The sequence below is a fragment of the Eubalaena glacialis genome, chromosome 11 (assembly GCF_028564815.1).
Source record: "Eubalaena glacialis isolate mEubGla1 chromosome 11, mEubGla1.1.hap2.+ XY, whole genome shotgun sequence".
NCBI lineage: Eukaryota > Metazoa > Chordata > Mammalia > Artiodactyla > Balaenidae > Eubalaena > Eubalaena glacialis.
Genome location: NC_083726.1, coordinates 63,223,563 through 63,251,056, shown reverse-complemented (window position 1 = coordinate 63,251,056; position 27,494 = coordinate 63,223,563). Strand labels below are relative to the sequence as shown.

General features: G+C 57.0%; 1 protein-coding gene across 2 annotated transcripts; it reads right to left on the bottom strand.

The window, feature by feature from the left end:
* Nucleotides 1–1,748: 1,748 nt before the first annotated feature.
* On the bottom strand, nucleotides 1,749–22,536 carry KRT80 (keratin 80). Of its 2 annotated transcripts, none has more exons than XM_061206406.1 (9): nucleotides 22,237–22,536; nucleotides 16,144–16,352; nucleotides 11,546–11,606; nucleotides 11,172–11,267; nucleotides 3,967–4,131; nucleotides 3,407–3,532; nucleotides 2,557–2,777; nucleotides 2,004–2,059; nucleotides 1,749–1,873 (listed from the first exon to the last, which is right to left on the bottom strand). In XM_061206406.1, exons 1-9 carry the CDS (start codon nucleotides 22,534–22,536, stop codon nucleotides 1,749–1,751), a joined length of 1,359 nt encoding a protein of 452 aa, XP_061062389.1. The 2 variants fall into 2 exon arrangements, with proteins under 2 accessions (XP_061062389.1, XP_061062390.1); XM_061206407.1 differs by lacking the exon at nucleotides 1,749–1,873 and adding an exon at nucleotides 1,874–1,908.
* Nucleotides 22,537–27,494: the final 4,958 nt, after the last annotated feature.

Below are 27,494 nucleotides of genomic sequence, written 5' to 3'. Positions count from 1 at the left end.
TTACGCAGAAACAGGAAGGGAAGCAATAAGTTAAAAGACACATAAGTTATGAGAAAATAATATATATACTTTTTATATCTTGTATCCCCACTGAGGATTTGCTCCCTTGGAAACCAATAAATAGGCGGAGAAAAAGCAGCAATCGGCACCCTTTTGGGACTTGAAGGATGAGTATATGTCTGAGTTCCCTCAAGCCTGAGAGTCAGCAGTCCTTCAGTGCCTCCCACAGGCCCGGAGGACCCTGAGACCTAGGAGGGGGCCAGAGCCTTGGGCCACCCTCTCCTGGAAAACAAGATGAATGAATCAAAACTGGGGCTAGAAGAGGAGGTGAGGCAAGGGGCAGGTAGGGAAGGAGAGAAGGTGGCTTATGGGGTGGCAGGCTGGAGCTGCCAGGATCCCCCTGCAAGCCCCCGAAGGTGAGAGCCAAGAGGAGGAAAGAGGAGCATTCCTCCCAGCCCCAAATCTTCTTGTTGGATCGCTGCAGAATTTCTCTTTGGTTGTTATTGGGGCCCTCCCTCCTGACCTCAAGGGCTCAGCAGCTCCCAGACCCGAGTGGACAGTGCCTTCTTCATGACCCACCTACCCTCCCACCCCGGCGGCAGGGGGGAGGGCATGGAGGGAGGAGGGGCGGAGGGGGAGGAAGGGAAGGAGCTCTAACCCACAGGTGTGGGTGCAGAGGAGGGGAGGGCCAGGCTGCGTGGCCCCATGGAGAGAACAGAGACGCCCAGGAGTGGGATTCATGGGAAATGGGCCTGGGGTTTCATGGCAGGGGTGGGGCTAGGGGTCTTAAGGGCCTGGTGCACCCAAGCCAGGTTTCAGGCTGGGAAACACCTGGGTGGGAGGCAGAGAGCTCAGATCCCAGGCAAGGTGGTGAACCCCAGGATGGCAGGGAGGAGAAAGGAGGGTCCAGTTCTCCTGCCTGATCTCCGCTTGCCATCCGGCCTCCCCGCTTCCCACCTCCCCCGCCAGGGAGTTCGTCATGGCAAGAATAGCTTCTAGAAAAGGTGCTTGGGAGCTGGCTGGGCAGCCTGTCCACGTCTGACTGTGACCTGCTGGGAGGGACCCACAGGAGGAGGGAAGGGGCACAGGTGTCTGCGCTGATCTCAGAGTTCCGGGCTCAGGTCCCAAACACCCAGGGAGCCTCCTCCCCTCACTTCCTAATACTGTCAGGTCTCCGGGGAGCCCAGGTGGTGCAGGAAAGCCAGGGGTCCTCAGCACCCAGCCTCCCCAGGAACTCCAGATACAGAGGGTGCCCAGGCAGTCCCATCAGCCCCTAGTCCGTGGCTGGCCAGGGCTGGGGGAGCAAGGGCACCGCCTCGGTTCGGAGGCAGAGGCAAGGCAAGACTTGAGATGTGAGCTTAGGGCAAGGGTTGGGCAAAGGGTCAAAGGGACCTTGGTCAGAGCCCTCTGTCGGGGGAGGAGACTCAGAGGAGCGAGGAGGTGCAGGCAAAACTGACCCCCGATTCCAGTTTACCCAGTCAGGAAAACCTCTGGCCAGAGGTTGGAAGGGTAGGACTGTGAGATATTGATATGGAGCCCAGTGACTTTGAATAGCTGGTGACAGTCCTGTCGGATCCCTGGCAACCCACAGAAAAGCAGTCACTGTTTCCAACCCTCCTCTTCTTAGTTCAGGGTCAGGTTTGCCTTCCTTCCCAGCCTAGAGGCTCCAAGCTGCTTTCTTGAGTGTAGCTTATGTTCCTCCTGCTACAGGGGAATGACGTGGGGCTCCTGGGGTCTGGACAGCGGCCTTACTGTGAGACCTCTGACTCCTGCGAGAGGAACTCTTCTGAGGTTTCGGTGATTTTGATCACGGGGTGTTCCCTGTTTTTCTTTTTCCGGGAGGGGAATCTCGAGAGGCCATACTTGGAGGCAGCTACAGGGAACATAAGGGGTGGGGCAGGGTACGGGCTGGAGGTTTGGGAGCCATTTAATATGATGACTTTAGGGCCATGATCCCCCCACTGTCCACCTCCCACCATGGGTCTTGGGGCAAGCGAGCTCACCAGTTCTAGATCTGGACTGCATACAGCTGATCACAGTGGCTGAGGGCAAGTCCATCCTGGGGGAGGAGGAAATGGTGGGATGTGAAGGGAGCCTGTGGCTTAAGCTCCCCTGGGATTGGGGGCCTGGGGACTGGCATGTGGAGGGCAATTCTTGGCTGTCACTCCCAGCTCTGGGCTGCCCTTTTGTGTGACCCTGGCTAGCCAGCTTGTCCTCTCTGGGCTCTGTCCCCTTTCCCCTGCATGAATGGCTGTCATTTACTGAGCACTAATTTGTGACAGGCATTTGCATGCAGGATCGTATTAATCCTCTGCACCACAGGCGAGCCATGCTTATGATCGGTCCATTTTCCAGATGGGAAAGCTGAGAATTTAATGAACTGGACCGAGGTACCAGTTTGTTTAAGTGGCTGAGCCAGGACATGAATCCAGGCCTGCCAGGCTCATAGAATCATGCCGGGGGCGGGCAGGGGGGTGGAGAGGGCTGGCTTCCTGTGGGGCTGGTCCTCCAGTCCTCCCCGCCTTCCAGCCCCACCCCGCTGGCCCAGCTCCTCACCGGCTCTCCTCGCCCTCCACCAGCTTGCGGTAGGTGGCAATCTCGATGTCTAGGGCCAGCTTGGTATTCATCAGCTCCTGGTAATCGCGCAGCTGCCACGCCATGTCCTTCTTGGCCTGCTGCAGGGCGTCCTTCAGCTGGGCCAGCTTAGTTTTGGCATCCTGGAAGGCCAGCTCACCCTGGTTCTCGGCTGCCTTGATGTTCTCCTTCAGTTTCAGGCACTGCAGCCAGGAGGACAGAGGGAAGGGGTCAGTGAGCAAGGTGGGAGAGAGAGACCGGGCCAGGGCCAGGAGCCCACCTCTGTCCTTGCTGGGGGTGTGCATGGGGAGGGAGGACTCAGCACGGCATTCCTGAGTGTGGTAGTGGGTCGCCTTGCAGCAGGAGGGCATTCAGTTAGACCTAAGGAGACACTTCCCCAAGGCCACCAAAGGGGGAAGTACAACAGGCCCCCAGAGGAGCCTGTCTCAACTGTCCTTAAAGGATGGCACTTCTCTGGCTGGAAGCTGGGGCTTAGGCCTCCCCTCCCTTCTATCCGTGTAGTTGGTGGGAGGCCTGGAGGGAGGCGGTGGGCTCTGGGTGTATGTGGCGGGGCCCTCCAGCGTTCCAACAGCCCCAGCCAGTTTACGGAGCACTTCTACCTGCAAGGCTCATGTGATCTGCCGAGCCATCTTAGGAGGACAGATGAGGAAACCACGGCCCAGGGATGCTAAGTGACTTGCCCAGGGTCACTCAGCCAGGGCTTGCTTCGACTCAGCATGTGTGAGTGTGTGTGCGTGTGTGAGAGTGGGCGAGAGTGTGTGTCCCACGCTCCTCCCTGCTCCACCCCCAGGTGGGTACTTCAGACGCTCACGTGGCTCTTGATGGAGAGGATCTGGGATCGCAGCTTCTGGATGCGCACGTTGAGGTCAGTGATCTTGCTGCGGCTTCTCTGGAGGCTGTTCCCAGACTCGGCTGAGCAGGCAGCCCGCTCTTCCAGCTGGAGGTCGTGGAGGAGGCGGCAGTGAGGGGCCACTCACTGTGTCCCCCCAGCACCCTGGCCCCTTGCCCCTTCTTCTTCCTCACCCCGGCGCCACCTCCTCCTCTGTGGCCCACCACTCCCGGCCAGCCTCCCCCTCCTCCCCCCACCACGTCCGTCCGTCTCTGGATGGCCTCTCCTGGCTGCCCTAGACTGAGCCCCACGGGCCGTGCCCACACCTGGCCTGGCGTTGCCAGGGGCCAAGGCACAGCGCTGGGCTCTCACATTCTCCTTCCTGCCTGTGAACTCACTGCTGTGGGCTCCGTCCCCCCTGTGTTTCCCCATTCCCCTCTCCCAGGGTCTCAGCACGCAGAGCTGCAGGTGGCCTCAGCCATCGCTGCTGCAGCCCGTTCTGCCCTGGCTGCATTTCCCCAGCCTGCTCGTGAGCCCCGAACCTGGCTCCGGGAGTACGCCTTGGCCTCTTCCAGGCTGCGAGCCATGACGGCGCCATACTGGGCCATCACCTTCTCCACGATGCCGCTCAGGTCAATGTGGCAGCGGCTGTCCATACCCACGGTCACCGACACATCCTTCACTTGGGCTGCCAGGTCCTTCAGCTCCTGGCCGGGCACAGACTTGGGGGCTCAGGGCTGGTAGGGGGGCACCAGACCCTCAGCCAGACACAGTCCCCACTGTGCCTTCATCCCCCGGGGCGAGGGGAGGGCGGGCTCCTCCCTGTCTCCCCGGAGAGATGATCAGAGGATAGATGCCTCCCTGCCCCGCCTCCCCAGCTTGGACTCTTGGGAAGCAGCTCTTGGCCCCCGCTCACCCACCTGTTGGTCTTCCTCTCTGAGAGGGCAGGGAGGGACCCTTGGCTCCAGAGGCCCACCCTACAAGCCTTATTCCTCTTCAGTTTCCCCCTGTCTACACTGTTGTCCACTCCCAGGGCGGACCACCTTTCTCTTCTCCTGGCAGGGGAGGAAAGGGCCCAGGACCTCTGGGCCTGAGGGAATTCTACCATTGGGCAGCTTGGCCTCCCCTACCCCTGCCCTCCCAGGACGGGAGCTCCCCGAGGGCCTGGATGAGCCATTTTCACCTCCAGGCCTCCATATCTGGCAGGGGAATGTCTCTGTTGAATGCATGTTGGGATGGAAGCCCATGAATGATGAGGGCAGGAGTGGACCAGAGGCTGACAATCGTGCATCCCCACTCCCCTGCCAGCGGCCAAGGCAGAGGTGACTTCAGGGTCACCCTGGGGACTCAGTGCCCCTCCCCGTCTAGCTGAGGGGCTTGCCCGGCCACAGCAGGATTTAGCCTCAATATCTTCTCTCTGTCCTTTGGGATCCTTCTTTTCCCCTCTTCTCTGTCCTCTTCTCTGCCCAGAAAATGCTAGCCTATGTCCTCAGAGACCCCGGAAGCAGTAAAACCTCCCATTTCCCTGGGGGCTCATGATAGACCAGGCTGTGTGTGTGCTAAGGGCTTTCCAGGCATCCTCACATTTCCTCCTCATTAGGTTGGCATGATTGTTAGCCCCAGATTACAGAGAGGAAGGAAACTACAGCACACAGAGTTGATGGAAACAGCTGTGAGTGCAGGGCTGGACTCCAGAGCCTTTGCTGCTCCTGCTAAGCTCACATAGCGGGGTGGACACAGGAGCTGAAGCCCCAGATCTGCTTTCTGTCATGCCCCGCAGCCTGACAGCTTTCTGGCCTGAAGGTTCAGGGGTGTTTAGAAAGGCAGGTGGGGACAGGTGTCTTTGTAGGGGCTGCAAGGTGTCACCTCCAGGGCCCTGGGCTGCTTTCCCTGGAGGTGCTGATCAACAACCTGGGCCTGGGTGGGGCCTGTGTGGGAAGGAGTGAGTGGGTGTAAGCAGAGTGTCCGTGGCCAGCATCTTACAGACAGAGTGAGGCAGGTGGCCAGGGAGCCTCAGAGAGGCAGGGAGGGTGGCCGGGCACCCTGGGAGGGGGGGCGGGGCTCAGCCGGGGGAGGGAGGGGGTGGGACAGGGTCGGCATAGTTACTTCTGCTGGTGTTCACAATCCATCCTTGACGCTTACTTCAATCATCAAAATTTGGTCAGTGTTCTCATTTTTATGGCATATATATATAAATATATATATATATATATATATAAAATTAAAAAAAAAAGTTTGTGTTTGATTCAGGATCCAAACAAGGTCCATACACTGTCATTGGTCCATATGTCTCTAAGTCTCTCTTATTTTGTAGATACCATCTCCATCTCTCTCTGTCTGTTTATTGTTTTTCTTTTTCGTATTGAAAACACCGAGTTGCTTGCCCATAGTCTGAATTTTACCGATTGCCCTGCGTGTTGGTGTTTAATGTGCTCCTGTGGCCCCTGCATTTCCTGAAAAGTGGCAGTTGGGTCAGGAGGCCTGCTCAGATCCAGGTTTTGTTTTTGGCTCTTGACCGCATTCTGATCTTGGTTCCTGACTTTGGGCCCCCTCCTGACCCTCATCTGTCTTTATGCTCAGCGAGGCTGTGGCTGAAGCTCTGGCGTCTGGACCTGCGGATGCTGCTACTCCTGACCTGCAGCTTGTATCCCTGTGGCTGTAGACCGTGGGGTCGGGCGGCTGCGAGGCCTGCAGAGGAAGGCCGCCCCTCCCCTGTCTGCTCGCTGCCCGACCCTGCCCACTAGCATCTCTGGTGGTCAGGATCGCCTCCTGGAAAAGGCAGCTTGGGCAGTGGCAGCACCCTGTCTCCACCCTGGAGCCAGCGGGACTCTGAGCTCAGTGGCCAGCCGCCCTCTAGGGGGTTTCCTGATGGAGGGTTTTGGCTGATCTTCAGATGAACTTAACAGAGATCTCGGAGCGGGGCAGCAGGAGGCCCCAACCCATGCCAGAATAAGGTTGACGGTGCCTACGGATTCATGCCCCACCTCTGCTGCCTCGGGTCATTTTTGGAGACTGACATCTCCCAAATGGAACGGACATCCCGGCCGGAGCTTGGCTGTGAACAGTTTCAGAGATGTAGCTTGGGGCTTCCTCAGTCACCATGTTGTGTAAGTTGGTGGACTTGGGGTGTTTCAGACAAAGCTCTCCAGGGACACTTCCAGCCCAGGCCTAGGGTAGCGTTTGTTGTGGACCAGGAAAAGGCTAGGGCGCTGTCAGAACACAGGGAACCACTGGGGCAAAAGGACGGGAGAAACATAGCTGATGGGGCAGCCTCAGATCCTTTCTGGAAAGAGGCAGCGTAAGCATGAGCATGGTAAACAGCAGCAGGAAGTGGAGGGTTTAGAACATCTGCAGACATGCCGGCCCCTGCCGGGCTGCAGAGGGCATAACAATGCTTACTTGTGTGGTGTGGAAGTGCCACCATGCGATGTGCACCTCCAAGTTGGCAAGAATTAAGCTGAGGCACAGTTTAGAGCTTCTCTTAGGAGCCAGAGTCTGAGGAGGCTGCCATGTGTATGACCACTCTCGTTGTGGTCCCCCAGGTCAGGGAAGATGGTGACTCTGAGGGGGTACCAGTACTGCTTGGTAAAATGTAGTGTTTAATGGCACTGGGGGACTTCCCTGGCGGTCCAGTGGTTAAGACTCCGTGCCTCCACTGCAGGGGGCACCGTTTTGATCCCTGGTTGGGGAACTAAGATCCTGCATGCCGCATGACGCGGCCAAAAGAAAAGGGAACTGAGCTCTGAGTACCACCACATCTTATTACCTGGGCAACCCTGGCCAAGTCTGTAAACTTAGCCGAGCCTCAGTTTTCTCATTTGAAAAATGTGTATAATTATGGAACTGAACACAGCGAACATTTAACAAATACCATGTGCCAGACACTGTTCTGTTTTAGGATATATTAGCAAAATAAATCCTCACAACAGGCCAGTGAGCTAGGTGCTATTGTTCTCCCCATTTTACAAATGGGGAAATTGAGGCATAGAGAAATAAAGGAACCTGCTCAAGTTCACATAATCACCGAGCCAGGATTCAAATCCAAGCTGCTCTAAAGTCCATGCTTTCTTAATCATTATCCCTACTTTATAGGGTTATTGGGAAGATTAAATGAGATTACATCTGGAAAGCACTCAGCCTGGTGCCTGGAATGTAGTAGGTGCTCAATAAGCAACAGCTAAGGAAACTACTGTTGTGATTGGTAACGGTGATGGAGCCAGGAGGAAGTGTCCAGGGCCTGGAGCAGCCTCCCGAGGCACCACGAAGGCAGGTGCCAAAGCAGCTTAGTCATGCCAGGTCCTCTTTGCAGGCATCAGAATCCTAGGTGTGCCTGGCTGCAGGGGGTTGTCAGTGGATTCCGTAGCTAATCTCCCTGGAACCAGAGTGTATGGGTGGGGCAGGTGGCGTTCTGGCTGGATGCAGCCAGGCCCCAGTGCACTTGGGAGCTGGGGTGTACCCGGGAAGCTGACGGGGAATGGGGGCCCCAGGGTCCTCTCACAGCCTGTATTCCTGGAGGTGAGGGGTAAGGGGGTTGCCTGGGAGGCTGCAGTGTGTAGATGAGGCCTTGAGCAGCCTATGGCCATTGGTTTCTGGGAAAGGCCTTCCACAACTTACCCTGGGTGCGTGTGTGTGTGTGTGTGGTGTGTGTGTGTTTTGGGGAGAGGGGAGGGCTCTTTCCTGGGACCCAGGGGTGGGCCTATAGAGCCGTGCTTTTCTGGTGTCTGCTCCAAAGTTGAAACCAGAGAGTCTGGCCTCACCTGGAGCTACTCACATCCCGCCATGTTTTCCTTCTACCTGAGGTGGCCATGGCTGGCACCTGCTCTGTCTGATGTGGTAGCCACTAGTTCTATGTGGTCACAAAATGTGGCCAGTCAGAACTGAGATGAGCTGGAGGTGTAAAATACCAGATTTTGAAGGTTTAGAATGGGAAAAAGAATGTGAAATAGCCCATTCATTTTTTATATGGATTACATGTTGAATAATCATATTTTGGATATATTGGGCTAAATAGAATACATTAAAATTATTTTTTTCTGTTTCTTTGCTTTTTAAAACAACGTGGCTACTAGAAAACTTACAATTACCTATGTGGCTTGCATTATATTTCTACTAGGCAGTGCCAGCTTAGAGACCCACCGGTGTGGGGAATCTTTTTAGCAGTGGGTCAACGTTGCCTTCTCAGCCTACAGAGGTGGGTGGAGAGAAACTCAAACCTCACGGCCCGATATCAACTTGCCACCTCGCTGCCTCCCAAAGCAATAATAACTGCTGTTATTATATATATTATATATAATATGTAATAATAAAAAATATATTATTTCATATATATTATAAATATATTATATATATTATGTTATAATATAATATATAATATGATAGTATTTATAATATAATGTAAATAATACTAAATGCACTCCTGCGTTCACTGTGGCCCTTTCTCCACTGCAGTCCTCCAGCAGCGCAAGCCATACCTTTACCCCGCCTGTAGCACCCACGCTGGTCCCTACCAAGGGCTGCCCATCATGCTTAGAATAAGGCCCACAGCCCATCCTGGGCCCCAGACCCTGCATGAGCTGGCCCTTGCCCGCTCTGCCTTCGCCACAGCTGCTGCTTTCTCTCCCTCCCAGGATCAAATCATTCCTGCCTCAGGCGCTTCACACAGCTCTTCCTTTGGCGGAAGCCTCCTCAAATCTCTGCTGAGCTGGATCTTCCTCGTTTGGGCCTTCACACGCTTGGGCCTCCTCTGAGATGCACCCCCGTCAACACTCGGGCTCAGGGGCGGAAGCTTCCCTGCCCTCTTGCAGTAAGGCATCACCCTGTTTCTTTGCATACCAGCAACTTTTCACCCTCCAAAATGATCTTGTCCAGATAGGTGCTTATTAGCCTGTTGCCTCTTAGCTAAGTTGTGCCCTCCTGAGAGCAGGGAACTTGCCCGCCTGGCTCACTGCTGTGATATCAGTGCCTGGCATCTAGCAGGCATGCCATAAACATTTGTTCAGTGAATGAACGGATTTATCCCGTCACAGCCCGACGAGCCTGCTACTATCACTCTCCCCATTTTAGAGATGAGGAAAGTGAGGCACAGAGGGGAGAAATAACTTGCTCTGAGTCACAGAAATGGTTAAAAAAAAAAAAAAAAAAAAAAAAAAAGTAGAGTCAGGATTGGGGCCCAAGGGCTGCCGAGTCCCAATGGAGTCCACAGTCTGGCTATTGGGGCAGAGGCCCAGAAGTTTGGCGGGTGTGCCTCCAGCAATGCTCAGATAGATGGCTGGCTATGCCTGACCTTCCTCAGCTACGTCTCTACCCCTGTAGGGCCTCCACCTGGCCCTCCTCAGCTACGTCTCTACCCCTGTAGGGCCTCCACCTGGCCCTGAGCTCGCGGAGGTGTGGGCGAGCAGGACGGACCAGAGGCTGAAACGTTGGTCCTGCTGACGTCTGCCGGGGCGGCAGCAGGCCTGGTGAGTGTGGGCAGCGGAAACCCTCACCCGCTCCCCACGCCACTCAGTGGGCTTTGGAGCGGTCTGCCTGCGAGGGCTGCCTCCCTGCTGTTGGCAAGGGTTGGGGTGTTCTCTCAGTTCTGCCACCTCCCATGGCTGCAGGCAGGTCTCAGGCCCACGGAAGCCCCTCTGGGTGCTGAGCCGCCGGAGAGTAGTGAGGCCCACATGCAGCCACGAGGCCCAGTCTCCGTCTCCACAGGGCGAGGCCCTGAAGCCATGGTCAGCAGCCGTAGGGCCATTTTAGCAGACCTTTCTGATTGCGGTGGTGATTTTGACCCCTGCTCTGCCCTGGGCTGCATTGCCATAGCTCGGCACCAGCGGTTTGCAGCACACAGGCTGCTGCGCCCTGTCATCCCCAACTAGGGTCCTGCCTGCTTGTAGATGAACTGAAGCATCGCCCCATCAGCCTCCTCACCCCTGAGACGGGGGATGTAGAGAGGAGAACACACGTCCCAAAGGATGCCCGGGAGGCAGAGTGGCGCCGAGGGGCGGAGTCCAGTGGCAGGGCTCATCTGCTGGTGGCACTGGCAGTGGGACAGGCCTTGGTGGGCTGCTGTCACCCCAGGCTCAGCTGAGGACAGATGAGAACGTGTCTGGAGGCTCCTCTGTCTACATTTACTGGGTCTTTTTTTTTGGCTGCACCACGCAGCATGTGGGATCTTAGTTCCCCAGGGATCGAACCCATGCCCCTTGCAGTGGAAGTGCAGAGTCTTAACCACTGGACTTCCAGAGAAGTCCCTACTGTGTCATTTTTGTCTGGCAGAAGCTAGTGTTGTCTGGGAACCAGAGAATCTGACTATAGGTCTTTCCTGCCTGACCCCAAAATGGAGGAGAGTGCAGTGAAGGCCTATCAGAGCTAGAACTGTGGGTGTCTGCAATTTAGGCTACGGGGATGAGAGAGAGGTTAGTTCAATTAGAAAGGTTGTTCAAGGCCTCCTGGTTCCCTGCTCTGAGGCCACCTCCTGACCCTTGATGTACCTGGTCCCCTGCATGCCCTCAGCACTCCAGCACACATGAAGGCAGGGCTCTCCCTGAGAGAGGCTTTGTGGGAACCTGCCACACTCCATGAAATGAGTGACGAGGGGACATGTTGGATTATTGACAGCGGCATGCAAGGGGTTTAGGAAATTGTTACATCTGTGGCTGGCAACAGTGAGTGCCTGCTGAAGTTTCCACGACCCACTGGACACCTTTGCCTCCCCTGCATCCCTTACCCACGCCTCAGCGGAACCCTGGCCCCATCTTCTCACCTGCTCGTAGATGCTTTTCATCAGTACCACAAAGCTCTTCAGGCCTTTTAACTTGGTCTCTAGTTGTGTCTGTCGAAGACGCTCTGCATCCAGGTCCTGGGGGTGGGAGCAGCAGTGAATGATGGGAGAGGGAATGGAGGGGTCCCAGGGCAGGGGTGGGGTAGGGGGGACTTTGCTTCCTGGGTGAGATGGGGGTGATTCCCAGAGGAGACCTGGCTCAGAGCCTGGCAGAAGGAGCAGGGTGGGGACAGGTTCCTGTCTCTCTGCCTGTGGTCCTGGGACTCAGCCTCTGGAGGCTTTGCTTGGGGATCCTGAGCAAAAGAGGGCAGAGTGTCCATGAGGAAAGAGCCCCCGGGGCAGGCTGGGGAGGCTACCTTCTTCAGCTGCACAGAGGTGAACTCCATGTCCGTGCGCTTGGAGATCTCGTCCTCATACCTGGGAGGTGGGGAGGGAGGGAAGGGGGAGGCAGGGAGAGATGGAGAGAGAGAGGGGCTGCTCAGCTGGATGTGGTGGGACTGGGTGAGGGTTTGTTTAACCCTCCTTGCGTGGGGCTCAGGGCCTCTGTAGTCCCATTTGGTGCCTTGTGCCAGTTAGGAAAACGTGGTCCCTTTCTTCAGGTGGATGCAGCCCCTCTCCTCCACGATACCCTAGTGTTGGCTCTGGGGAAGCAGGCATCCCGCTCCCCAGGCTCACTCCTTCCTGATGATCAGCCATTCCTCTCCCAGTGGCATCTGCCCCTTTCCTGGCTCTGCTTCACATTCACCTCCTCCAGGAAGCCTCTCCTGATTGTGCAGCCCTTTCACCCTGACGTTTTGTTCCCTCATCTTTTTCCCATCTCCTCCCCGGAGAGTCTCAGTTTCAAACAAGCTGTGCCTTTGGTTGAGTCTGCTCTGAGCATCTTGCTCACACGTTATCCTCTCCTAACTCTACCTGCCCCTGCAGCCCCACCCTTATCCCCACTGCTTTGCTAGACAGTAGGACACCATGCCATCTTCCCCGCAGAGGGAGGACGGGAAGGGCATGGTCTTTGCAGTCAGATGGGTCCCCGGTGTGTTTGGGGGCAGGTAACTCCACCCCCTCGCTTGTCTATCGGGGTGTGGACGTGTGCCTGTGCATGGGTGCATGCGTGTGTGCATGGGGGCTGAAGTCCACCAGTGTTCCACAAAGGTGGGTTCCCTCTCTCCTCAGATGTGCCTCTTCCTTGCTCGAGTCCACCTCGTATTCAGAACAAGGACACTGTTGGATGGGGAGACAGGCTCCCTGGATCCTTGACCTTACTTTCTTGGCCCCCGGGGTTGGTGTCGGCCAGCTGCATGCTTCCCACCTGCAGCCCTGCCTGCCCCAGCAGATGTGGGGATTCTGTGGCTTCCTGTTTTCTCCCCTCCTCTCCAGGGAATGCCTGAATCACTGGCAGCTCTAATTACAGCCACCCGCCTGCCCCAGTCCCTGACCTCACAGATGGGGCAGCGTCACCCATCGCCCATGTCAACTAGCTGGACCTGCCATCCCCTAGGCCTTCTTTTCCCCCAGCCTCCCTGAGGGACTCAGGGGAGTAGGCCCCAGGGGGTGAGAGCCCATGGGGCACTTGGGTCTCTGGAACTCAGTGTGCTGAGGGCCTGCGCTCTCCCCGGTCACTGCCTCGGCTTCCGAGAGTTTGGAGGGGCTCTGAGAGTACGGGTCATGGGGGCAGGGTGGTGGGGAGGGCCAGGGAGACTGGTCTGCAATCTGGGGCCTGCCAGGGCAAACACAATGCCCAAGAAGCTTTACTTGCACCCCCTCCTGTGACCCTCAGAGCTCCCAGCCAGGGATGTCCTGTTGGTCCCATTTCACAAATGAGGGAATGGAGGCACAGAGAGGGGCTTGGAGGCTCGTGTAGTGTGCTGGTTAAGCATGGGGCTCCAGAGCCAGACTATTTGGTTTCAATTCCTGGCTGTCTTGTTAACTAGCTGTGTGACCTTGGATAGGCTACTTCTGTGTGCCTTTGTCATGATAATGTTGATGTCGTGAGTATTAAATAAGTTAATACATAAAGTGTTTACAACGCTGCGTGGCATCCGCTAAAGCTACTGCTATTATTATTACCCAAGCTCCCTCCTCTCCAACACCAGGCCCCGGCCCTCAGCCCCTCTGTCTCAGCATTTCCAGAAAGAAACCACGGGAATCCTCATTGCAGGCGAGGGAGGGGGCAGTCCTCTGCACATCGTTCACAAATCTGACTTGAAGAGGCTTCCCTCTGGAATCTGGGGGCCTCCTGAGTTGGGGACAGGGGTCTGGGGAGCCCCAAGCTGAGCAGCTCCCATTGACTGGCCCTCCCCACGCACACCCTGTGTCCAGCCTCTCCCCTTCCCCCCCTTCTCTGGATAGCAGAGCTCTGCCCGCCTGGGTGCAGGACCTTGGGGAGAACTGTCCAGTGGAGCCCTCCGAGGTGCCAAACCTCCTTTTTACCCCTCACTGCCCTTCCCAGCCTTCTGTGCAGCCTTCCAGCCCCCTTCTCATTGACTCCACTGCATTTCAATTCCAGTTCACCCCCTCAAACGGATGCTCTTGTGCAGCAGACAGCTTACACAATCGTAGGCGACATTCCTGAGTCACTTGCTGTGTGGCCTTGGGCAAGTTGCTGCCCCTTGCTGGGCCTCTGCTTCATCCTTAGTAAATAGAGGGGTTAGCTAGCTGATCCTTGGGGTCCCTGCTACATCAAAGCTTTTGGAAGTCTCCATTCCTATAGAGGCTTACGTGATGCCATGTCCCCCCATTCACCACCAATCCCCTGCCAGTCTGTCAGCCACCGGCTCCCAAAACCATTCTTAGCCCTTTTCAGCTCGTCACACCCATACCTCCCCCCACCAAACTTGTTTATTTCTAGGAGTGAAGCTGATCTCATCGGCCTTGTAGAGTCAAGGCACACCCCTCCCTGTCAGGGCTTGGCCTGGCGTCTCCTGGCTCCTGGGGGCCCCAGGCTTTGCACAGCCAGGCTTCAGCTTCTATGGCTCTGGCCCGCAGACCCAGAAACCCTCCAGCCTTACCTCCCCCAACTCAGGAGTGTTCCCTACCCAGAGAGGGGAAGAGAGGCCCTGAGCCTAAATAGTAAAATCAGGCAGCAGATACAAACCAGGCAGCAGGCCAAATGAGGGGGGCTGAGCCAGATTAAGACAACAAGTAGTGTTTGTACAGAACTTCCAGTTACAAAGTGCCTCTGTGGATGTGATCTGGCTGCTCTCACGAGAGCTGCTTCACCCAGGAGCTTGTGAGGTTAGGGATGGGACTTAGTATGCGTGGCTATGTGACTGAGGACAAGCCCCCGCCCTCTCTGGGCCTCTGTTTCCTTCCCCATAAAAGGAGGATCCAAGTTGCCATCCAGCTCTGCCATTCTCTGCTCCTTTGAGGGCCAAAGACCTGCTAGGTATCAGTGAAATGAGTCGTGGGCTCTGGTGCACCAATATGATTTGCCTCGTCCCCGTCAGAATGGGCAATCAGATTCCCTGTGTGTTTCCCTAGGACCTGGGAGGGCAGGGCTCGGGGGAGAGGTGGCCCCCAGGTCAGAAAGGGGCCCAGCCTCGAGGACCAGCCCAGGCCAGGGCTGCAGATCATGCCAGTTGGCTGGGAAGTTCCAGCCAGATCCACAGATGAGGAAACTGAGGTCCCCAGAGAGGGGAGAGCTCCCTGTGTGACCCTCCCCTCTGAATGTGGTCTGAGCAGGGGAGGCCATGCGGAGAGGCGGTGGGCAAAAGCTGAGCCAGGTCCCTGGACTCCTGACAGGCTGCCTCCACCCTCTGACTCTGGAGGTTTGGGCCTCGCCTCAGATCACTGGCCTCGGGTCTGGCCCAAGCCCTGCCGGAGGAGGGTGTGGGTTCAACCGCACCCTGTCCTCTCCTCACCCTGGCCAGGAGCCTCCTTGCAAGGAGACCGGCCTCTCTGCTCTGCCCAGCCTCCTTGTCCGTGAAGTCGTGGCCGTTGTCTGGTCAGAAAGGGTCACCTCTCCTCTGAGCTACCAAAGTAACTGGTCTGCCTTTCTAGACTGGCTGATTCAGCTCAGCAAGCCCGAGTCAAAGACCGCTGTGTGCTGGGCACTCAGCCTTTCAGGGGTCAGAAGAGTGGCCGTTTGTCAGCCCCAGGCACCACGCTGAACTCTCGGCTTCCTCCTCACACCAGCCCTGGCTTGGCATCAGCCATCACCGTTCCCACTCCACACGGGAGGAGACTCGGGTTCACGTGTGAGGCAACTTGCCCGAGGTCACAGAGCTAATGAGGGGTGTGGGCAGGGAGTAACCCCCTTCCACAGGACATAGTCATGCCCAAGCCTGGGCCCTTAACCACTGGGCCGTACTGCTTGCCAGCTGCTTGTCCCCCTGTCTGTGTGTCCCATTAAGTTATAAAAGCATCCTGCAGGCTGGGGCTGTTTTCCTCATCTCTCTCTAGACCCCAAGTCCACCATTGAGGTCAGGCACGCATTACCTCTAGGGGATTGTTTCCTTGTGCAAGCAAACCCCATCATTTCTGCTCCCTGCCTGCACCCGCCCCCTTCTCTTGCAGGCCAAGAGAGATCAAAATCCCAAGCTACATTCAAAGCAGGAGCCCATCTGTTGTTCTAGCTGGTGACACAACTTCCCGTTGCCAGAGGGTCATGTGGCCAAGAGCCAGTGTGTTTATGGGCACAAGAGGAGGGTATGGGGATGCCAGCTGTGACAGTGCCCAGGGGCCAGCAAGCACAGGGCTTGGCTGTCAGCCAGCATGAGACTGGCTTTGTCGTAAGGGTCACTATTTGGGGGGTAACTGTAGCTTCACTGTCATATCCTCCCAATATTTAGAGTACCGCTAGCCCATTGCAGGCCTTCAATAAGTAAGTGTGGACTAAAGAATTGTTTTTTAAAGAAGTTTCCGCTTTTTCTGGCCTGGGCTCCCAGACCTTGCCCCTGAGTGCAGCTTGATCCCCAGCCTCAGTCCCGGCCCACATCCCCCATAGGGCGCCCCCTACCTGATCTGAAACTTCTGCACCATCGCAAGCTCCTGCAGCAGTTTGGCCTCAAGCTGGCCCCCCTCCTGGTTCAGTTTGCGCAGTTCCTCCTGCAGTCGGCCCTGGTACTCCTCGTAGAGGTGTCCAAAGTCACAGGCTCCCGCGTCCCGGCTCTGCAGGAAGCGCCAGTGGGTCTCCAGCAGCTGGTTGCGCTGCTCCAGGGCTTGCACCTGGGAGAGAGGAAGGGCTGTCGTGAGAGGGCCAGGTGCGGCCCAGCCAGCTCACCCCCCTTCCGGGGGCCTCCCTGGGAAGTGGCAGCGCCTCTGCTCGGAGCACACCCACCCGGGGCCCTCACTCAGAGCCTTCAGGTGGCATCTCCAATTACCGACTTTTCAAACAGCAGATGGCGAGATAAGGATGGAATCCGAGAATCCCAGGGAGGTGGAGACAATCAGCCAAGGTTTCCTGCGGGAGGGGCAGGGCCAAGGAGATGAGGGAAGGGGGACTAAGCTGTGAACGTGCCCACATGTGACAGGCTCTCCAGGCCTGCCTGGGACTTGGGTGGGAGACCCCAGGGAACGTGGGGTGTCAGAGGCTGGACATCTTTAACGCATTAAATCCCCAAACAACCCGACGGGGTAGGTATTATTTTCAGCTGCACTTTACAGACAACGAAACAGGGTACAGGGAGGTGAAATAACTTGCCCAAGGTCACTCAGTTAGCAAGCGGCAGGGCCAGGTGGGGAATCCAGGCAGTTTGGGCTTAGAATGTCTGAACCGCTGCAGCATAGGCCTCCGGTCGGCTGCAAGGTCTCTGCAGGCCCTGGGACCCAGCTGCCCTTGCTGGGCTGGCTTCTGCCTCTAGTTAGGGCTGGTCTTGCCTTGAGGACAAAGACTGGGAGGGCTCTGGGCCCAGGGCTCCTTTCAAACTCTGCATCCTTCACACTCTCCTGCTCGGACTTTTGCAGGGGCTCCTACAGCTCCCACCCCAGCCACTGGCAGATTGGCAGGGTCCCTCCTGAGTCCTCTGCTTCCCTCCACCCAGTTCAGCCCAGCGCAGCCTGGGGGCTCCCCCTGCCTCTTCCCCACCCCGCCTGTCCTCTCCAGGCCCAGACTTTCTCGGGCACTCACTCTCCTTCCCACCATCCCAGCCCCTCCCCCATGTGCTCCCAGCCGCGTCCCCTCTTCCCTCCAGTATTCGGCCCTCGGTTTATCTGCTCCTCGTTTGTCCTGATCTCCCACGCTCCCTATCAGACTGAGAGCCAACTGCTCGCCTCTTGGGGTCCCTAGCCCGTCAGAGCCCGGGACGCGGGTAAGCCACCGAGGCAAGACGGGTGGCTGGGGCTGGGCCCCTGGACAGTGCAGGCTGTTGTTGTCGTGAGGATGTTGTGACAACGAGCCTGGTGAGGTTCCCTATGACCACAGGCAAGTAACTGGACCTCCTCCCGTCCACGGCTGGCATCAGCTCCCAGAATCACATCCTGAAAGAGCCAGAACCACAGCCAGGAGCCTTTTGGATCAGCTGGTCTATACCCTTCATATACAGAGGAGGAGATAGGGACCCAGGGCAGTCAGGTCATTTGTCCAGGGTGACACAGCAACTCGGTGGCCAAGCTTCACAGACAGGTCCATCTGATGGCAGCTGCCTGCTCTGGACGTTCGTGCTCCTGTTCCTCCTGAATTTGGGTGCCAGGTGGGCTCGCCTCTCTCTCTGTCCTACCCACATTCCCGGATTTCCCTGAGATACTCTGATGCTCTGGGGAAGGCCCCTTTGACCCTTGCAGCAGACAACACCAGCGGGAACACTGGACAATGGCATTTGTGGGCTGTCATTCCCCTCCTTAACTCCCATTGGTACCGGCAAATTCTGCTTGAAGCTGACTTTAAGCCTACAGTTTGCCGTCATCGCAATCAAACAGGTTCAGTAGGGATGCGGTCAAGAGAGTTTCCGTCCTCCTTGTGTGTGTGAAGGTTGCTGGGTGGGGGTGAGGGCAGGTTTCTGCTCACTCCACCTTCCCTGTGTTTTGACAAGTAAGAGCCCCATGTTTATACTGGGGGTGGGGTGAGAGGAGAGATGTGAGACTCCTTCCTCCACCCATAAGCAACCGAAAAACCCTTTAGACCAGGAAGTCCTTCCCTTAGTCTAACCTCGATCCCCTATGCTTTAGTACCTGCCTGCTGGGAGATGGTGTGCATTTGGCCAGCCAGTCCAAGGGCACTTTTGCCTCTGGGGGATCCAAGGAAGCCCCCTCCCCCTGCTGCCCTTGGGGGAGTTGCTTGTTGTCTCAGTGGGTGGGGATGGAAACTCATCCCCCACCCAGAACCTTCCCTGCAGAAGGGCTCCTCCCTCTCAGAACAAAGGCCTAGGGAGGGCAGGAAATCCTGGCACCCTGTGAGGTGCTGGGTTAACTGCTTCCAACTTGTCAAGGCTGCCGAGCACTCCCCTCTCATTCCCCTTCCTCCCTGTCCTGGCTGACCCCTGCCCTTAGATCGTAGGCCGCAGCTCTAGGAGGAGCCTCAGAGAACAAGCCCCTGGTCTACCTGCTTCCCATTTTACAGATGAAGAAACTGAGGCTCAGAGGCACAGAACTCACTGTGACCCAACTCCAGGGTCCTGGGCCGCCCCACTGAAAAGCAGGCCCAGACGAGGGTGGGGAGAGATGTGCTTTTTGTGGAGGGAGCTGAGCAGCTTGGGCTGGGCTGGGGCCCCCTCTGAGGAGGGGGGCTGACCACCTGGGAGGCTTCATGTCCCCAGCCCATGGCCCACATTCCAGGCAGGTGAGCGTTCGGAGCGATGCCGCTGGGGCTTGCAGGTCCTATTCCTCAGGTGGAGGTGGTGTCACATCCTCTGCCTTCAGCCAGAACTTGGCTTTGCCTAAGGAGCCTCAGGGTCTCTTCGTCAGGAAGGGCTGGTTTGTGCCTTCCCGCATGCAGGTGCCGGATGGCTCTGGTGACTTCCAGAGGCCACACAGACCAAGGGAAGATACTGTGCCCAACTCTCTGTCCCCAGGCATTTTACCACCCCTCTGGGATTCCCTCTCTATAGCCTCCTTGGGCGCAGCTGGTAGTCCTTCCTCTTGTCCCACCTCCATCCCCTCTGGTGTCTGCATGTGAAGGCGAGAGGGCCCAGCCGGCGGCCTCTGCTGGCTGTTGGCATTGCCCTCTCCCTTCCTCCCTCGGCCTCCTCTCTTGCTGCTGCTTCTCCTCATCCCCCTCCTTCACGGCTGCAGCTGTACCAGTCCCTCCACTGGCATGAGCTCAGGGCTACCCTCAGAGCAGGAGCAGAGCAGGCAGGTGGCGTCTGAAGCACAGAGAGGGTAAGTGCCTTGCCCAACGAAACACAGCCTGCAAGTGGAAGAATTAGCTTTGCTCCAGGGCCCCTCGGTGGACTCCTGGGGGTCTCCCCGCCAACCCTCTCCCTCTTCCTCCTCCTCCTCAGTGCTCTCTGATTTCTCTCGGTGCCTCAGAGGGCCCAGAAGGGGATGCGGAGCTGGAGGGTGGCCCTGCCTGTCTCTTCACTTTGCCTAGAGCCCACCCCTCCACTGGTGATGGCATCTCACCCCCGGGCTCATGCATCTCTTTCCAGCCCCATGCTGCACCCCTACCCACGAAGCTCCTCCACCCCTCCCTCCATCAGGGCCCTTCCCTCCCTCTTCCCAGGCTCCCTCCTGCCTGGAAGGGACTAAATGGGTTCAAGAGTTCCCTGGGCTGGGCCCATTTATGGTATTTTTAATATAACAAACAGAATGCACCTGGTACCTGGTAAGGGCTTTATAAATGCTTTTCAAAAATGATCCCGTTTGGGCTTCCCTGGTGGTGCAGTGGTTGAGAATCTGCCTGCCAATGCAGGGGACACGGGTTCGAGCCCTGGTCTGGGAAGATCCCACATGCCGCGGAGCAGCTGGGCCCGTGAGCCACAACTACTGAGCCTGCGCATCTGGAGCCTGTGCTCCACAACAAGAGAGGCCGCGACAGTGAGAGGCCCGTGCACCGCAGTGAAGAGTGCCCCCGCTCGCCGCAACTAGAGAAAGCCCTCGCACAGAAACGAAGACCCAACACAGCTAAAAATAAATAAATAAATAAAAATGATCCCGTTTGACAAGCCCATTACACCGATGTGTACTGAGGCACAGAGAGGTTAAATAATTTGCCTGAGATTACACAGCCAGTCAGAGGTGAAGCCAGGATTCAAACCCAGCAACGCGACTCCAGGTTTCACATTCTTAATCTCTGCTTGCTTCCACTTGGGCCCTCATGGTCTTTACAAGGAGGGATTTGAGCTAATAACAGACCTTCTCCATAGAGTTGGTGGATCAGCTGGGACTCCTTGGGCAGAACCCCAGCGATAAGCTTCCCCAAGGGGCTGGCACCCCGGCTGCCTGTGTCCCACCCTGAAGAGCACCATCCTCAAGGCCAAGGCTTGAATTGCGGGTTGGGAAGCTCCAGTTCTTCTGAAGATCTTAGAGGGCATCACCCTGGCCCTGGGAACAGAACCCAGACCCCTCGGGCCCCTCCCTGTGCCTACACACCCCTCCTGTCCCCATGGCGGAGAGGCACAGGGTGATATCAGCCCTGGCGTTCAGGGAGAAAGCCACCCATCCGCGCTGAATTACATAGCTCATGAAACATTCCTTTTAAGGGATTAAGCTGTATTCGGAGAGGAGGTGGCTCTGCAGCGACTTGCCTTCCCAGGGCAGCGGGCTCTTCTCCTAGGATGGTTGTCCTCCAGTTGTCACTTCCCCTCCACGCCCCTACCCCAGGCACCCCAGGTGTGGGTGCAGGAATGCTGGTCTGGACACATGAATGCGGGAGAGGGGGCCGGGGAGAAATGACTCCCACCTCAGAGGCTATTGGCTTCGTGTCTCACAGACCTGAGTTCAAGTCCAGACCGTACCCTTGCTGGTTGTGTGACCTTGGGCAAGGCACTTCACCCCTGGGCTGCTCCGTCTCCCCATCTACACAGTCGGGGAACTAGCCACTGTGGAGTGCTAGGTGGTGTGGGCAGAGCACAAGCCGGTGCTCCAGATGTTACTTTCTTCCCTCTTCCCCTCTCTGTGAGTGCCCACCTAGTGGAAGTACAGAGGGACACAGAAGCTGGGAGAGCAAGGGGAAGAGAAGGACCCAGCCAGGGGCAGAAGGATGGGGGGGTGGGGCAAGAAAGTTGAGTTTTCCTTATCTGTAAAATGGGCATGAAAATGACTTCTTTCCTAAGGTTGAGGGAAACTGAGATAAATATGTAAAGTACCCAGCACAGTTCCTGGCACATGGTAAGCTGTTAATGATCAGTAGCTGTTACTATCTGACTATTATTCTCGGGCAGGGCAGGAGGGAGCAGAGCTGCGAGGGCTGGTTAGGGGCGGTTCTTGGAGGAGGTGAGTGAGGAGAGGGTTTGGGAGGTGGACAGGACTTCCTTGGAGCCCCTGAAGCCCTTGCCCTGGGCCAGAAATGGACACCAGTGCCCAGACCAGCGTGCTGGCCATGGCAGTGGGGTCCAGGAAGTGGGGTGCCAGGAACTCAATCCCTCTACTCAGGTGGGTGCAGGGAGGACTGGCTCGCCACCTGTTTCTGACTCGCAGCATCCATCCCTCGCATTCCTATCTCCTGACGAGCCAGGGCTGCATCCCCATTCTGCAGCCTCCTTCTGGCCGCCCCCCCCGCGCCCCCCCCCGCCCCCGGGCCCTTGCCGGTGTTTCTGTCCCCGGGAAGCTGAACAGAGCCAGCAGTGTGGACAGGAAGGTGGGCCCTGTCCATCTACCTTGGAGTCGGACTGCAGCCCGTGCCCCCATCAGCCATTCCTACGAGGGGGCATCCTCTTGGTCATACTCAGAGCCCCTCCCTAGTCCACGCCTGGGAGGGAGGGTGACCCCAGGCCATGCAGCACATTATTATCCTGACACCCCTCAGAGGCCATTCTGGGGTCCCTTTCTCCCCCATGTCAGGATGGCGCAGGGACTTCCCTCCCCATCTCTCCGCTCAGAGCTAGCCTGCGGAGTTAGCAGTGCCGGCTTCCCATTGGCTGGGGGCGGGCGTGAGACGTGATGCTTGGGAAATACAGAGCTCAGCCACCTGCCCAGGGCTTAGTTTTGAGAGAGCCCCTCCACACCTTTTGCTCACCTTGCCAATCAGGGAGGCAAATTTATCATTGAGGACCTTCATTTCCTCCTTCTTCTGGCTCTTCTGCTGCTGGATGGCTGGGTCCACCTTGAGGTCCAGAGGTACCAGCAGGCTGGGGTTCACGGTCACCTTGGGAATGGTGCTAGCTGTCAGGCAGCCTGTGAGGCTGCCGGAGCTGAAGCCCGGCTCGGGGGCCCTGTAATTGCTCCATCCGGAGGTCCCAGGCCAGGGACTGCTCGCCTGGGTCATCTCACAGCTGTTGAGGTTGCCGAAGCCGACGATGCAGCAGGGGAAGGCCATTGCAGCCCCCGGGACCCGGAGCGGGCAGGGCGCAGGGATGGGCGAGCGAGCCTTTGAGGGGTGGCGGCAGCTGGCTCCGGTCGCAGGCAGGGCAGGCTGGGGACTGAGGGGCAGACACCTGTCGCACAGGGCTCATTAGCTCCACGAAGGTGTGACGCCTCCCAGCCCGACCAACCTGTTAGATGATGTGGTTCCTGCCCCTCCCCCGGCACCATGTACCCATCTCCTCCCGGGGCAGGGATCTACCTTGCTGAGGGGGGCTGTTCATAGGCCTCCCAACCAAGCCAGGCCTGGCTCCAGGGGAGAGGGACATGGCTGGGCTGGCTGACTGGGTGGGGGTAGGGTGGTAGCCAGAGGAAAGGCAGATTCAACAAAGAAGGAGAGAGAGAGAAGAGAGAGAGAGAGAGCTATGCCTGTCACCGAAGACCTCACTGCATACCTGAAGGTTGACGTATCTAGGCTTACATACTTCTGGAAAAGATGAGGCAAGCGCAGGCCCTGGGCTCCTGAGTGTAAGACAGCCGTCCTGGGTACCGTGCCAGCCTGGCATTGGAAAACAGCACCTTGACTGTTTATTTTCTACGTGTGCAAGAGTCTCCCGGCTTATCTTCTCCTCTTCCTTTCTTCCTCCTGCTCTCCCTCCTTCCTGCCTTTGATCTATTATTTATTGAGCACCTACTGTGTGCATTCCACCATCTGAAGGGCTGGAGAGGAAATAGAAGGTCAAGGTCAAGAGCCCGTGGCTTTGGACAAGTGAGACTTGGTTCAAGACTCAGCATGGGGACTTCCCTGGTGGTGCAGTGGGTAAGACTCCGTGCTCCCAATGCAGGGGGCCCAGGCCAGGGAACTAGATCCCACATGCATGCCGCAACTAAGAGTTCGCATCCCACAACTAAGGAGCCTGCCTGCCGCAACTAAGACCCTGCGCAACCAGATAAACAAACAAACAAATAAATAAAAACAAAAAGTCATCTCTGCCCAAACCTAAAAAAAAAAAAAAAAAGACTCAGCCTGGCTGCTCACCACTGGTGTGGCCTCTGGCATGTTCCTTGACTTCTGTCCTAACGTGTAAAATCGGGATGAAGATACCAACCCCACAGGAGGCGGTATATGCAGAGAACTTGGGAGAGGGCTGGGTACCAAGCCCTCCATGGATGGTGGCTGAGACCTGAGCCCACCTTCCGGGATCTGAGCCTGAGGGGGAGATGGCCAGGGTCAAGTGCAACTCTGCCTCAAGGGCTATGAGAAGGTGCCCCTGCCTCCTTCCTCCCCCTTCTTCCCATTCCTCCTGCCCCTCTTCTCCTTCTCCTGCCCTGGTTTCATCTTAAATATGAAGTGTAAATAGAAAAGACACTGATTTGCTCCCGCAGAGCCTCTGATGGAGTAGCAGAGGATTCGGCCAGCCCAGCGCACTCCCTCCTGCCTTCCTGAAGTTCTGGAGGCCCCACTCTTCCACTTCCAGGGACTTCCCAGCTCTCCTGAGCCTGTCTCTTCCTTCCTCCCTGGCCTGATGTCCCTGGGTGCTCTCGCCCTGGCTGGATGGCTCTGTGTGCCCTCCCTGGACCTGGCGCACCACCCTAGGTGGTGGGGCTACAGCAGAGAGAGGAGCGTGTCTGGGAGAGACTCCGGTGGTCAGGGGTGGAGAGATCTCTGGGACTGGAGGGGGAGACAGGCTGGAGATGGGAGCTCCTGCCCGGGTCACATCGCCCCTTCCAGGCCTCCTGCCTCCCAGGCCAGACCTCCGTCCTACACAGTGGGCATTTCTGGCCCCACTGGGGCACAGGAATCTGCCCCGAGGGCACGAGTCTATCCTGAGGCTGGATACCAGGCTCTGATGCTGGGGGTGGGCTGCTGAGATACTTCTGGTCACTGCAGGGGTGTCTGTGCAGTGTCTCTGGGGTAAGTTCGGGTACCTGGGCAGTCTCCCAACCCCTCCTGACACGTGCTTCCCTTCCCCCATGCAGCGCCCACCTGCACGGCCCACCCAGCCTCCCTGACCTGATATCTGAATAACATGTGGTGGAACTCAGCACCCTGCCCGCCCCAACCCTGGCCACCCCCGTGTGCTCTGCGGGGAGGGGGGAGATCAGACAAAGGCATATGGGCTCTGCTGGGGCCAAAATAGCAGCAGACATATCATGTATGTCCCCAGTGCTTTACATGGATTAGCTCCTCTAATCCTCACGACACTCATCCTTTGTAGATGCTTTAATTCTCATCAGCCCCTGTTTACAGAGGAGGAAGCTGAGGCTCGGAGGGGTTGAGTGTCTGGTCTGTTGATAGCAATTTATAAGTAATGGATTTGAACCCAGACAATTGGAATTATGAGTCCTTCCTCTTGTCTTAGCCTCTAAGCCAGCCCTTCCCAGTCTACTCTCAGCTTCCCAGTCCCCAGTTCTGGGGCCCTCAGAAATTCTTTCCACCAAGCCACGGGTTGCACAAAGAGAGAGGGCACTGACCCAGGCGAGGGCATAGGTGTGGGTGTGCATTTTGGAGAGAGGAGGAGAGAGGGGCAGAAAACCTAAGCAGGTTCATCTGGGAAGCTTCCTGGAGAAGTGGCCCGGCCTTCCCATCATGCCCTGTGGTGAGGCTAAGAGTCTTCCTTGCCGGAGTCCCTGTCTGTCTCGCCCAGAGCCACGTCCCGCCCCAGAGCCTCAGGCAGGCTAAGATGTGCTCACTGGCACATTCATCCAGCAACTATGCATTGCTGTTCTGCATTATACCAGGCCTTCCTGGGCCAAATGGGGAAGAGGCACAGACGAGGCACTGAAACTGTGACACGGGCGTGCCATTCCCGTAACGCCATCCAGGTGGGCTGCAGGGCCAGGATGCCTCTCCTATCCCAGGGCTGAGAGATGGAGGAGCCCTGGACCAGGACTCTCCCAGAGGGACAGGCAGGCAGGGAGGCAAGAAACAAGAGGCGGATGGGAGTGAGCAGGAGATACATCAGCTGTTGGGGGGTAGTGACCTGGAGAGAGAAGCAGAAGGAAGGAGGAAGTAGAGAAAATAAGAAAACTCCCCCTTGCTTCTCTGAGGACTAATTTCAGGGGCCCAAGCCTCCCCCATTCTTACCTCTGGCCAGCCCCTGTCCCTCTTCCACCTTTTCTCGGCCTCCTGGATGACGAGGATTGCCTCCTGTCGCCAGTTACAGGGGACCAGGGGCAAAGGAGGTGGACTCGAGGTGCAAGGTGGGGGATGGAGATTTCTGTCCCTGGACTATGTAAGGATCAACCAGGACAGGGCTCCAGAATCCCAAAGGGGCACAAGACGCTGTCTCCAGCTGGGGTCACCCAAGCTCATGCCCCACCAGAAGCCCCAAGAAGGTTCGTCTGTGAGTAGATCCAGGAGGGGTTGGGAGACTTCCCAGGTACCCAAACATACCCCAGAGAGACTGAAATTTTCGCCCACCCTCCATCTTCCCTCTCCTAACCCCTGCCAGGCTTCCTGCTCCCTGGGGGCCTGAACCCCTAAGAAGTTTGGGCTCCATATCAAGGCCAGGAGAGGGTTATGTCAGGTCCTCAGTTAGGGTGGAAAGTCAGAGGTCTGTACAGTGGACCCCCAGGGATGCTAATTCAGGGGTGGAGGGAGGCATGGGTGAAGCTAGGGTAGGGAAGGAGAAGGGGAGGAAGGTGGGTCTGGGTGCTTCCATGGAGTTATGTTTGGAGCTTTTTTGCTGCACATCTTGTTCAGCAGCCAGAGCTGTGACAGCCAAAGACACCTCTATGACTGCACCCAAGGAAGCCTTCTGGGCCAGAGAGGAAGCAGCAGGTGGGACCACATCCCTCTCCCCACACGCAGCGTCCAAGGTTAGCGTGCCCTCCATGCCTCCAAGAAGCCAGGCCACCCGCAAGGAAGGCCACCCAGTGCTCGGACCCCAGAGACCGCCCTGCAAGGCCAGCCTCGAAGCCAGGGACAGTGACTTGTCAAAACACAGGGGCTGACGGAGGTCAGCAGGAGTCAGCAAGAAGTAGCAGACTTGAGTTGCCCAAAGGTGCTCTGGAGAATTGAGCATCCAACTTAAAGACAGTTAGGTGGGATCGAGCCCCAGATGGTAAGAAGACAGCTTCCTTTTCTGGCCCACTGCCCTTCCTTTCTGTCCCACTGCCAAGAAAGGGGGACCAATAGCAAGGATGGAGACATTAAGAATGGTGCCTGTGAAGCTCCCTCCACGTGCCAGGCAGGCTGCGGAGACACGGGAGAGGCACTGACCCGGGCGAAGGTGTTTGGGGCAGTGAGCAAAGGCTGGGAGGAAGAGGAAGACGTGTCCAGGAAGGGTGTGGGGAGGTTCTTTCAGGCTAAGATGGCAGCAAACTGTTCGTGTGGGACGGTGACGATGACGGGAGCCAGTGTGACTGGGGTGTCAGAGGTGCTACGGAGCTCAGAGGAGCAGCAGCCTCCTTGGGGACCCAGGAAGGCTGCAATGCAGGCATCTCATCACTTGGCATAAAGTCCTTCAGTGGCTCTCCATGGATTAAGGTCTAGAAGATTCCTTGGAATGTCAAACAAGATCCTTTGCACCTGCTGCCCTTCTTCCTCTCTGTGTTTCATCTCCTCACACTCTCCTTCTCTCCACAGGCCCTGCCCATTCCCACCCCCACCAAACTGGCCCCGCTTACCTGAACCTGACGAGCGACGTCATGTGTCCGTGCTGGCGCAGATACAGAACATTTCCATCGCCGCGTACAATTCTATCAGCCAGTGCTGATCTGCAAAGAAGGCATCTGAGATGGGCCAGGAGGCTGCAGAGCCCTGGAGGCTGTGAACTGGTCCAGGATAGACTAGGGGTCAGCATGGGGTGGTGGCAGAGCTGGTTTCTGGTCTGGGCTCTGCTACTCACCAGCTGTGTGGTTTGGGGCCAAATGCCTGGCCTCTCTGGGCCTTAGTAGCTTGTAAAATTAGATTGTACTGGATGATTTGAATTTTTTTAATTAAAAATTTTTTTTTCCAGTTTGGTTCGA